General features: G+C 40.6%; 2 protein-coding genes across 4 annotated transcripts in view; one reads left to right on the top strand and one right to left on the bottom strand.

Moving 5' to 3' along the window:
- The window catches only part of LOC311498919 (uncharacterized protein), a 227,553-nt gene that overhangs the window by 103,435 nt on the left and 111,150 nt on the right, over positions 1 to 12,968 (top strand). The gene's annotated exons all lie outside the window — the stretch shown is intronic.
- Positions 1 to 12,968, bottom strand: part of pex7 (peroxisomal biogenesis factor 7) — a 39,989-nt gene that overhangs the window by 10,717 nt on the left and 16,304 nt on the right. For all 3 annotated transcript variants that reach the window (XM_084559732.1, XM_084559733.1, XM_084559731.1), the window contains 2 exons: positions 12,822 to 12,935; positions 9,788 to 9,843 (listed from right to left, as the gene is read on the bottom strand). In XM_084559732.1, the coding sequence (XP_084415858.1) occupies positions 9,788 to 9,843; positions 12,822 to 12,935 (170 nt within the window). The remainder of the gene's footprint in view (positions 1 to 9,787; positions 9,844 to 12,821; positions 12,936 to 12,968) is intronic.

The raw sequence follows: 12,968 nt of genomic DNA on the forward strand, positions 1-12,968 counted from the left end.
TACTTCAAGGGTGTTTTCATGTCTGTATTTTGTTCCAATTCAGGGAGTGATTGATAAAATATTCTTCTTTCTTTAGTTATAAACCTTGGATTGGTTTGTGTTCGCAGGGCAATCGAGACAAAGTTCTGACACGCCATCAACACCACGTCCTTGCAAACTGTTATTGATTGGTCAGAGCTTTCCGGAAAATGGTAGGATGTCAGGAAATCAGGAAATATAATAATAAAGTGGAGCATCCGCCGTCTCTAAGACTCTACGGTCAAACAAACTTTGGTTATTTCTTGAAGAATGAACTTCCAAATGACAAGTCAACTTTACAACCCCTTGCAGCGATTTTAAAATGACAACAAACCACAAACACAAAATTTAACACATAATGTTCACCATGTCTCACATTTCAGGGTCGTTTTTTTATGATGTCTTTTTTTTAGGAACTTTAATTCTATATATAAAATCAAAATCAAAACAATGTTAAACCCATGAAGACGGTGTCAGATTTACTTCTTTATCATTGAATCCTGAATTACCTGAAGCAAAAACGACAACAAGAAAGAAGCAGGGTTGTGAGGGAGGCTGCAATCTAGAAAATGAGGCTATGAAAAATAAAGTAGTAAAAAAAAAAAAAAGCTAGAGGAATAAGTGGAAGGAAAGAAGGAGAGAGCCAATAAAACACTGGCTGCAGACCTCGGCCAGTGGCGGCCAATCAGACTAATTGAACGACTGCTTCTCTTCTTGGTGGTCGTGACGGAGTGGTTTGTGTGGGAGCTGAAAAGCCCTGACACAGCAAAACGCTCCCTCCAGACTCATCCACTTTGCAAATGTAATTAAATCATTTTCAGAGGGAACGCTGCAGCTCCCATTGGTCTCCATTAGGCACGTATTAATACTGGAGCTGCAACACACACACACACACACACACACACACACACGCGATAAGCGATGGGTGTCTGGGGAGAGTCAAGCATTCAGAGATATTATATATTGAATGAGTGAGTTGTTAGTGTAAATCACTGCTCACGCTCTAACATCCAGCAGATCGCACACACACATTTGTTTCAGGACTGATTGATGACCAGGTAAAGAAAAAAAACCTTCTCTCAGAAAGATAGTGAACATAGTGATGAATTACGATTAAGATGCTTCAGAGAGGAGAGGATGGGCTTCAGTGCTAGCATCAAACACAATAAAACTTTCTCGACACATGGAATATCCCGATAAAAAGAAGTTGAATCAAGATGAAACAAGTTGCTTCTTCAGCTGTAAAACAACATGAAGAGAAAGTAGAGTCCGGACTGTTAAAGTAACACAGACTGGGAAAGGAAAACAGATTCCTCCAATTACAGGTGAGTATCTGGTCATTAACAAGACTCTAGTCTAGTTTTAGGTGGACTCCACTCACAGATGTTCCTATTTAACCCCCAACCGTCCACCAGTTATTTATAACTGAAGACTTGGACAAAACGTCTACAAGAAACACAACGAGTCCAGCTGTCTTTGTTTCGGCTTGTTCCGGAAACGTCTCTTGGGTTTCTTCACTTTCTGGGTTCTGACGTATGCAGATGATGCGGTCCTATATGGATACTCTACAAGTCCAGGAGATGCCCTTGGTTCAGCTTGCTAAGATTCTCAGTGTGACTGTTAATCTCTCCTGGGTAGAGATCTGCATACTGTGTGTGGGTGCATGCTGAATGAACGTCGTGATCCAACAAAAATAATAATAAAAGTGCCTCCGCATCTCCCACAGTGCTTAGTGTGGGTGATGTTTGCTGCAGTGGGAGGGCCTTATGAGGACTTTCCTGGGGTTTGACACTTGAGTTTCCTGTTGAGTATAAATAACTTGGCCAAAACGAACCTTTTTCTTCAATTTTCTGTCTTCTTGTGGAGTATGAGACAAGCTTCACTCCCTCTTGTCTGTGGAGCTTTTTGAGTTTAGACGTATGCAGATGATGCAGCCCTATATGTATCTGCTAGAACTATCTCGGCTTGTAGAGTAACCTTACAAGTCCAGGAGGCCCTTGGTTCAGATTTTTATCTTTTTTATATATACCATGATGATGACTGAGAACCTTCACAGACACCAAGAGTTCTCATCCTTACTAGGAAGCTTTCTCTCAGCTGGTTGTCCATCAACTGACTGGTCAAAGATTTCAATCACTACTAATTGTCTCCATTATCTGGAAAAAATGTCAAATTTAAAACAAAGCTAGCTGTAGAAGTCTGCTCAGTTTAAAGCTTTATGTTATATTTTACAAAACAAAATCACATTATAAACATTACAGTCGGACGGTGACTGTTTCCTTAGTTGTTGTCAAGTCTCAAGTCAAAGTGTGGAGTTTCAGTCGCTGCAACAGGCTAGGCCTCTCATACAATAACAAGGAACCAGCTATTTTCCACTGGGATACGTCACTTAGCTCACATATAAAACAAGTCTCCAGGGAGGCTTCATTTCACCTGACAGATATATGTGCAACAACCAGTTTAAAGGCATTCAATTACAATTTAATACAAGACAGCTTATCATTTAGTTCTACACTTAAAAAGGCGGTTTCAGCAGTAACCCGTGGAACATCGCAACCTTCGATCATTTCCCTCCAGCCTCCAGTAACTTTATTACACATCATAACATCTCTTTCTATTCTCATATTTCCTGCGAATCTCCACAGTAGCCATAGAATAAATGAAGAACACTTTGAACAGATCAGAGTTGAGCCTGACGAGTTGAAGACCGAGTTGGTTTAGACATACTATTATTTTTTTTCCCCCCCAGTTGTGTACAAATGTAAGGAACATTACTGCATAGCAAGTCAAATTGGATTTAGTGGCTGACGGAGGCACAAAAACATTTGTTAAGCAATAAGTAAATACATTATGCAATACCCCTGTGAAGGGGGCAATAAGTGCAACATATTCATCAACTGTGGTGCAGTGCAACACGTCCGAAACTTAATTAAGTGCAGTGGCAATAAAAATGAATGCATTTCTGTCACAGACGCCCCATTCAGTGAATTAAGAGGCAGGAGAACTATTCCTGCTGCTTAGAGCCACTGTAGCTTTGATTGGCTTCATAAAATGAGCAACGGAAGTGATTTACTGGTGACGGCAGAGAGGCAGCTTTTTAGATTAACACAGTAGAAGCAGAATTAGATGATTTTTAATTTATTTTTCCACAGATGAAAGTAGAAATGAAACCTTTACTTGATTCATTTTTTTTTTTAAAAGCCGTTCTGAGCCGCTGCCTAAGGATCAGTGTTGGAGTCTGTGTGAAGCTAAGTTAGATTATCTGTGAAGAAGCTCCACTCTGTAACACCGCCGTCATCTCCGCATGTTTCCGATAAATCCATCGGAGTGAGACGTCTTCTCCTTATTTGATCATTTTAAACAAGAAACGAGGACCTTCTGTATTTGGATCAAGTTGTTTTTTTAAAGATAATACCATTGGGGGCAAATCAATTATGGCGGGGGAGCCTCAATAATTTGATTTCTTCCTGCAGCGCCCCCTGGTGACTGGAGACTGTCGTGTACCAGTGACTACAAGTTGCTCTTTAATAAAAAAGACCATTACAAACAACTCAGAGCCTAAGAATATGCAAAAATAGTGCTGCTGTGGCCTTGTGAAATAAAATCTTTTAAATTCCCCATCAGATTTTACTGCAGTTAAGATCAGAAACTGTAAATCACCATTTAAAGGGTTCAAATAATGTTTTCTTTTAAAAAAATATTTACTTTCATAGCAACAAGAAAACAGAATAGTACAGTTTGTGGAAAAATTATCTTTTGAATCTTTTCAGTGTTTTGAGAAATATAATGCATTACAATGATGGACAAAGTTAGAAACAGCTGCTGAAAAAGGTATTTATCTGAATATTATTGTTTAAATATTGGTTTGAAACACTACTGAATATTAAAGGACTGATTTGACACTATTAGAAACTATTTTGAGAAATGATTCTGCTAATTTTTCAAGTAAAGACACTCTCTTTCTTTGGGTTTCTAATGGTTGGTGAGAGAGCTGACAGACTATTAAAATAATCTGAGCCTGAATGTTCAGAGATTCTTCTATGTTCTCAACAGAATCCACTGCGAGGAAGAGGAAGCGTCATCTGCCTCACGTGTCAGATTATAGGCCATGAATGTATGTGTGCATATAACAGCAGATGACTGCCCCAGTTAAACAAACACGCCGTGTTATTTCTATAAATGAGGCTTACGCTGTCTTTTGTCTGCAGTTTCCATGGTAGGTAATTATTTAGCTTCTTTTGTGTTTCATTCTGTGGAGCCGTCTGTTCACCTGTCAGCTTTGTGCATTACTATGAAACTCATTAAGTCAAAATGGAAGGGAAGTAGAAAGAGGTGACGGGGGCAAAAAAATAAACGCGAAAAAGTAAGTACACAAAACATTCAAGATAAGAGGACAAAGTGAGAGAAGACAACAGAAAGGAAGACAGATACGTAAAGAGAGAGATCTGATCCTTTCATCCGCTGACGTCACTGACGCTTTTAATTTAAACAGGAAATGAATGTTAACAATCAATCAAACACACACAAATATACTTAGAGGCTGTTTGTGAAAGACGCGAGGATATAAAACAAACAGGAAGGAAAACATGACCCCAGAGTCTCTGCTTCAAACCAACCCTGGCTGCTGCACTGAGAATTTATTGTCCTTTTAAATGTCGTATATATACTTTATTATCTTTCAGTTACGTTTTTAAAAATTGGGGACATTCTCAAATGTGAGGACAAATGTTGACAACAGCCTAGAGTGTTGCATCATGGGATGTGCGTAGGCTTAAAGGCCAACCTGGTAAATCCAATCACACCTGTCCATCTCTAAGTCCCTCTGTTCACACCTGATATTAATATAAATGTTTCTCCACATCTCCAATGAGAAAGGAAATGAAGACACAGGGATTTACTGAGGAAACAACCTTTAGTGTCCTTCTAAAGCAGTGACACATCAACCTATCATATGCATTTGCTTCATCCGTTGCTGTGTCACATATATAAAGTCGACGTTTATTCCAAAACTTCTCGTTCATGATGTCTCCGAGCGCTCAAGTTGCTAGCAATGCTGAACAACTTGTCCATTTTGTAGTTCTAGCAGATATAAATAGGACTGTATCATCTGCATACATCTAAACCTCCTAAGAGACGGCCCGTTTAAAGTCAGTCTTTCAGTCGATCAGTCGGTGAAGCTGAAAATAACAGAAAAGTGTGCGCTGTATTTGCATACTGGCGTATTGTATGTGCCTTCATGTGCGCTTCTGTGTGTGTGCAGGTGGATTTGATCAGTGTTTGTACATGTTTCCAGCGGCGTCTAAGCACACAGGAAGGCCTATAGAAGCAGGTGTGTTTGCACAACCAAAGGTGTGACGAGACGAGTACAACAGCACTGCTCAGATTTGAGATTTAATGCCCTGGGTGATTGACAACGACATTTCGGCATTGTTCAATGATCAAACGACGTGGTCGGACATCCTGAACAACCGTCACGGGGATGAGTTTTATTGTTTTTATTACTTTCTACTGTGAGATCAATCAAAAGATGTCTAGTGTCAGATGTCTAGTTTTGTTTGATTTTGATATATGTAAAGAAAAAAGTCTAATTTAGCAGTTTAAACAACATCTACGCATCTGTATAGTCAGCAGGTTAGCAGCAGGCTAACACAGTTTAGCATCGAACACTGTTCAGCCATAAAATTAAAACCACTGACAGGAGAAGTGAATAACATCAAAAAAAAAACATGAAGAACAGCACAAGGTGTTGACCTGGCCTCTAAATTCACTAGATCCCAAACTGGTCAAATATCTGTGGGATGATCCTCAAAGGCCCACCCACTAACAACATTCTGTTACCAGACACCACAGGACACCCTCAGAAGGCCCATTCTCTGATGAGTCACCACAAGGGAGACCTACACAATATTAGGAAGGTGGTCATAATGTTATGCCTGATCACTGCTGTTATTTCCTGATCTTTCTAGGTGCTTATATGTAAACGTTGTCACCTTTGAGCAAAGCTAAGGCTTTCTCCTTGTCTCCATCATTTATTTATTGGGCTCTTTGAAATCTTGAGTAATCCCCACAGCAAACATACAATCAAACACCTATAACCGTCCGTGCATTAAAACACTCATAGTGTTTGAACTGAACCAGTATTTTTTTTAAAAAGTCACATCTAGTTAAAAACTTATAAACACATTAACAGGATGAAGAGGATGGGACTAACCGCTCACAGTGTAAAGTGTGAACCTCTAATCAGCTCATTAATACCTGGTAATGAGCTGATTAGGGGCTCCAGCCGTGGCTCCTGATCGATGCTCAGAGGGTTCATGCACAAAAACACAAACACACACAACATCTCCAGGCTGGACGCAATTTGACAATAGGTGATAATCATCTTGGTGCGCTGTGTTTGGATTGCTCAACACTAAACAAACAGACGTGACGTTGCCACGGTAGAAGAACGCATGAAAGCACACACGGCTAGTTGGTAATTTAGTCCTGGCTCCAGTCCACCCACACTGTTTTAATAAGATAACATCAGATGAAGTAAACCCAGCGAAAGCGTGTTATCGCAAGCAGTAATGGATGGATTAAGGATTATCTCGGAGAATTAACAGTTGGCAAGTTAATAAAGAGAAAGAGACTGCGCGGCAGATTAAATTAAGGATACAGCATCTGTAACGATTGAAGAACGGGAGGTGTTCTGATGAAACCCACTGAGACTGAGTCGTCAGGGGGGTGTGGGAAATTTTAATCTTCTGTCAGGCGTGATAAGAAAGCTTTTTGTTTCCATTATAACACAGAGCAGCCACCACCGCCATCCTATAGCTGGGAGTCCAATATTCACTTTACATTTAAAGTGCTGCTTAAAAGTTTTTGCTTCGAACAACTCAAAGAATCAGCGGAAGTCCTGAAAGCAGACAAAGAGAACCCAGTAAACACATGAAATATTATACCTGTGTGTCTGTTTACTCAGAAAAATGTAAGTGAACCCTTGTTTCTGGTATCTGCTGTGACCTCCTTGTGCAGCCATAACAGCAGCTAAACATGCTTGCTGCTTGGATCACTTCCCATTTTCCCAAACTAAGCTTTGGGCTGACGTCGTGATAACGGAACCTGAGCGCGTTAATTGCACATTAAAAAACATCAAGGACGTTAAAAGGGAACTGTCTTATCTTTGATAACCCTACTTTTTAGTATGAGCCTCCAGGCTACATGTTGTTTGGTTCATGTCTTCTGAATATTTATTGCAGATGCTGTTTTCAACACGAGCTAAAAGGTGTGTGTGTGAGGTGTGTGTGTGTGGCCTATAATGAAATGAGCATAGAGTATTGGAGCCAACGAAAGCTCGGATCAATAAAACAATAAAACACAGACTCTGACAGGGAGCCAGCTCCCACCACACTGGTCTTCCAGCCATCCCTCTTTCCTTTTTAGTTTCTTCTCTCTCTCTCTTCCCGTCTCTGTTCGTTTGACATCTATCTAATGTCTGTTTTTTTATTTCAGCATCATCCCTCTTCCAGCTCACCGCCAGTCATCCTTTCATCTGTCCTTTAGTGTCACCTCACCACAGCAGGAGTTACATTCAGGGAAGTCGAGTCGTGAAAATCTGCAGGTTGACGTTTTGCATTTCCTAATGTCGCCTGACAAGTAGAAATACGTCAAATGTAATCTGACGCCAGATATTTTTAACACAGCGTGTGAGCAGATGATTTGAATATTTTCGTATGTCTGAAGACGTGAAATTTGCAGTGATTATTGTGAATATGCATCCTCCTGCGTTCCTGTCAGGTCTACTTTACGACTCTGATGAAGAGCCCCAACTCAAAGGTTGGAAGTCAGACCAGGATTTTTTTTTACGTTCACTTGATGCTGCGTCTTCATTTCCCAGGAATTAAATTCACTACCTCAGTCACAAAGAGACAGTCTAAGGGTTCTTTCCCTCCCATCCCTCTGGACAGTTCATTGGTTCAGACTCCTTGACACGCTCCGTTAAAAGGCAACAGGGTCATCTTGACCCAGACCTCCCAGTATTCATCATGAAACCTCTAGAAGCTCTCTGGGACTGTAGGTGGTAGGTTTAAAGGGGACGGTTGCTGCAGCTGGACAAAAAAAAGTTGATTGTAAACCCAACAGTGGGGCTCAGCCACATCCAAACTTCACCCTAACCCCGGTGAACACTCTGTTCTAGAACAAATGGACTGAGCTGAGCCACGGGCCGATATGACTAGTGTCTAATGATAGAACCAAGTAGTTCATCTGATGGGTCTTTGGAACAGAGGAGTCTGGCAGCAGCAGAGCTCCTTCACATCATTATATATATGCTAACGTTGTTTTCTACTCGTAGCCAAGACGCCGCATCAAACTGAACATGCTGTTCATAGACACAACTCTATGATGATGCTCCACGTTCTATTTGATTATTTCCTGAAATCCAGCGTTTGCTAGAACGTAGAATTGAGGGCTTTGAGTCAGAACTTTGTCTGGATTGATCTGTGAACACGAACCGAACCCAGGTTAAATACTGCATCAACTGTTCCATGAATCAGAACAAAGTATATGAGCGAAAGCATCCTCATGGTTAGTACGTGCAACACATATTTAAATGCTTTTAAATGTCATGTATTGCATAGTGTAGTTTAAAGTGAGGTTACAATGACAACTGGGTGTTAAAAGTAGATTTAAAGTATCAATTCACAAAACCCTCAGATAGATTTTTTAAAATAAATAAATAAATAAATACAACTTCCTGCATCCTCTCGTTTGCAATTTTACTATGGTGTCATGTTTCACATTAATATATAGTCAATAACGAAGATGAGAAACTAGAGGGAGACGATTGAGGAGGTATCAGAAATCTCCCTGAAATATCTTTAAATGAATCAAATCGGGTCAGTAGTGACAATCACCACTAACTCTGATAATCTGATAATTTAGCAGTTAATCTCTTTAAATACTAAATTATAGAATACAAATCATAAAGTCTGTAACATACTGTAAATACTAAGGTGTAAGAGAATATGATGAATGAGACTTTTATCTCTGATTGTTGAAACATGCATGATGAATTTGTGTTTGAGAGTTTGAGTTTCACATTTAGTGTTCACATCCAAAGCAGATATTTAACTAAGTCACTTTAAAAAAACAAGACACTGAGGAAAATGATGAGAAATGTAACAGCAGAGAAAATGTAAGCAGGAAAATATATGTTTTATAAGAGCTAGATGACTTAAATGATAAAGCTCACCAGTCCTTCCTCTAACTGAACCCTTGAATCGGTTTATCAGTCTGAGCAAAATCAACCCATCAGCAGATTTTTAAAATCTGAGAAACATGAAAACTGCCAGAGGAAAGGGTGAGGACACGATTAAGAAGCATATTCTCAGAAGAATCACAGAGGCAGCCTACCTTGAAATTACAGATTTTATTAACGCTGCCTCTGCAGCTCAATAAAGCAACGCCATCTTCTCTCTCTCCATCTCACACCAGTTAACTCTATCACATTTATCGCCATTACTTCTTTGAGGATGACACCATCCTTCCACTTTGGTTGGTGATTGAAAGAGAAGGGGCAGAAATATGACTCCATACTTTAACCTCTACAAAATGTTGGCTTCAAACAATTCACCCAGACTGAAAGTTTAAACCCGTACAGCCTCTGTCACTCACATCAATCAATCGTTCACAAGCGGCCAGACACAAACGTTTAAGTCAGAAGCTTTCATGTTTCAGCTCCTGATGTTTTACAGCAACAAGAACTTTACAGAAGAGTTGATCTTACCTGACGGTGAAGTCATACGAGCAGGACCCCAACAACGTCTTAGTGAATGGAGAGAACTACAGGAGAAGGACAATGCAAAATGTCAAGATTCCAAACAATCATCAAATGATCCAATATTACATATCAGAGAGGAGCTCCTCTAGGATTAAATCAGAGTCCATGTGTTCAGAAGTGTTTCCATCAATGTAATGAGACTCAGGTGTGGTTCAGTTCCTGGTTTAGTTTCAATAAATCAGGGATTTGTCTCAGTCTGATCTTCACAACACATGTTTGTGGACAAAGGAGCTTTCTGAGGAGCTCAGAGAAAGAGTTGTTGTTGCTCATCAGGCTGGAAAAGGTTCCAGAACCATCTCTAAAGAGTTTGGAACCCACAAACAATCCACAGTCAGACAGATTGAAGACGACTGTTCCCCTCCACAGGAGTGGTCCACCAACAAAGATCACTCCATAATAGTCTGAGAGGTCCCAAAGGAACAAACTGTTGTAGGTTATGGAACAGCAGCTACCAGAGAACGGCTACTGAAGATGACTGATCAGCAGTTACCGGAAACATTTAGTTGATGTTATAGCTGCACAAGGAGGTCACAGCAGATACTGAAAATAATTGTTCACATACTTTTGTAACTCGCAGAGTGTGTTTTTTTTTATTGCTATGAATATTTCTGATTATCTTCAGGTTTACAGTACATAAAAACATGACAGATTGTTGATTACTGTCCAGCTCCCAGACTTTTGGACCGCACACTTCAAATACAGACAAAATGAGAATAAAGAACAAATGGTTTCACAAAAAGGGACGTTAAATGAACAGTAAGCAGAAACACTTCGGCTCTGAGAGGGAAGAATTAAAAGAAACTGTCCTTTCAAAAATAAATCCTGACCTGCAGCTTTGTTCCGTTTGTTCTGTTAAAAAAGAGAAAGTTAATTTATTTCTAGATCCTCGGGGACTGCTGACTTCTGAGGATCGCCTGAACCCTTTAAAAAGCGTCAAAGTGACAAACAGCCTCGGGGAAGGTTGACTAGTTTCCAGCTTTCCAAATCCGAGCTGAAACAAGGACGACTGGACTGTAGAGTTTCTTCATCCAAGTCTTTTGTTCTAAAAGACTGGTGGGGAATTGGGGTTTAAATAGGAACTACTGAAGTTGTTTACAGCTGAAGACTTGGTTGAAACATCTTCTAGAAACCCAACAATCAAGTTTTCTTTGATTCAGCTTTGTGTTTTAGATATACCATGACCTGGATGACTGAGATCCTTCACAGACAGTTTCCAGCTTTTCTTCTGTTCAGCAGTTGAAGGATTGTGCCGACTCAGAGAGCCTGAAAAGAGTCCAGGGAGAGCCATTTCACCGACCGTCGGCTCAGCACTCTTAAATTAATTTATTCCTTCATTTGTTCCCCCTCTCTGCTTCTGACAGCTTCACCTTTCTGTACGTCGTTGCACCCCTTCTTCTCACCGCGGCTGCTGCTTTTATTTCTCTTCAGTTTAATTTACGGCTGCTTTTATTGGCCAAGTCTTTTATTATCAAAACAAAAGACAAATGTAATGAGGCTCGGCAGCTGTGACGACATGAAGCAGAATGATCTAAACAAACATTAACACAGAATTTATTCACAGGATGCGTCTTCTAATTTATTGAGTCTGTCTTCTGTTGCATTTTAACATGAACTCTAGTTCTTCTACTAATCAGAGTAAAACCTCAGACTGATGGATGAGATGTAGAGATGAGGTGTTAACTTTTACTAATCATCTCCAAATAAATCAACATCAGGTGAGGAGTTTCCAGGAGGGACAGAAACATGGAGGTAGAAAAACAAGATGAACCAAGATGGAATCAATGTGGACAGAGACGATGGAGACGTGGAGACATCTTGGTCGTCTTCTAAGACTCTACACATTCTGTGTCAAGTTAAGGCTGTGACACACCAATACCACAGGAACCACACCTAGTGCCATGGCCTGAACAGTTATTTCCTCTCAGGTGTTGAACCATTGTCTGTCGTCTCTGTGGTGCGTTCAAGTGCAACAGGAGACAAAAGAAGACGAGGAGATGACTGATGAGGTTAAATACTATCCATATAAACGTAGCCAACATTTAAGAAGATTTTACTGGGTTGAATATTTTTTGTATATGTCTTTGCTGAAGGAAAGTCTCGGGTCAGTCTGATGATGCTGATCAGCTGGTTTCTGCTCCCTCCTGTAAATCAATGCGAGCCGACGGGTTTGCAGACGCAGACAAACAGTTTTGGAGCGAGTCGTCTCTATCGATTGGTGACACCTGTCTTTAAAAAACCTCGCCTGAGCTGCTCGGTCGGATGAACTCAGACAACTTCTGTTTGCAGATGTACAGAGTGTTTGGTTTTACTCCTGGTGAGAGGACAGGAAGTGGTTCATTGTGGTGTAGAAGTCGTTTAATTTCAGGCTAAAGGTTCAAATAAACAGTAGTTATGATTGGAAGTCAGTGTAATGTCCTCAGAGCGTGTTATCTAATATGTGTGTGTGTGGTCTTATTAGGTCCATTTAAGTGGGTGTTTTGATGCTGTCAGGTTTCACACTGGCTCTCACACAATACAAAGACTGCATTTTCATAAACTTGTAGTAGGAAACTGGACATCTGGTTTGTCGGAGGCTGAGCAAGGGACAATTTTCTGAGCTTGTCCGGCTGCTGAGAGACATAACGAGGAAATGCATTTCAGACCAATCACGGCCCATATGGCCCACGTTGCCTCAATGCATAGTTACATTTCTGGGGAGGTGCAACGCCAGGTTATGATGTAGGCTTTGGCGCAGAAGTGACAGGCGACAATAAATTAAGGTTTAGCGTTGTCCAACGTTGTACGTTCTCGATGTTAGGATACAGGTTACAATTAGGTTACGGGCAGTGCTGTCAAACTCACTTTAGTTCAGGCGCCACATAAAGCCTCATTTGATTTGAAAAGGGCTTGACAGTATGTTTAACACCTTTGGGTTAGGGGCTAGGGAGTGCATTATGTTAAAGGAAGGTCCTCACAAGGATAGAAACCCACGTGTGTTTACCTTGACTCTGCGGATTGCGTAGGTGTGTCCCAGCAGTTGATTGACAGGTTGTCGGACGTTCCTCAGGTCCCAAACACACACCGTGCAGTCGACTGAGGCAGTGGCCACGATGTTCTGCAGACAGACAACAACTCAATGAAATAAACT

The sequence above is a fragment of the Chelon labrosus genome (assembly GCF_963514085.1).
Source record: "Chelon labrosus genome assembly, chromosome: 14".
NCBI classification, from domain to species: domain Eukaryota; kingdom Metazoa; phylum Chordata; class Actinopteri; order Mugiliformes; family Mugilidae; genus Chelon; species Chelon labrosus.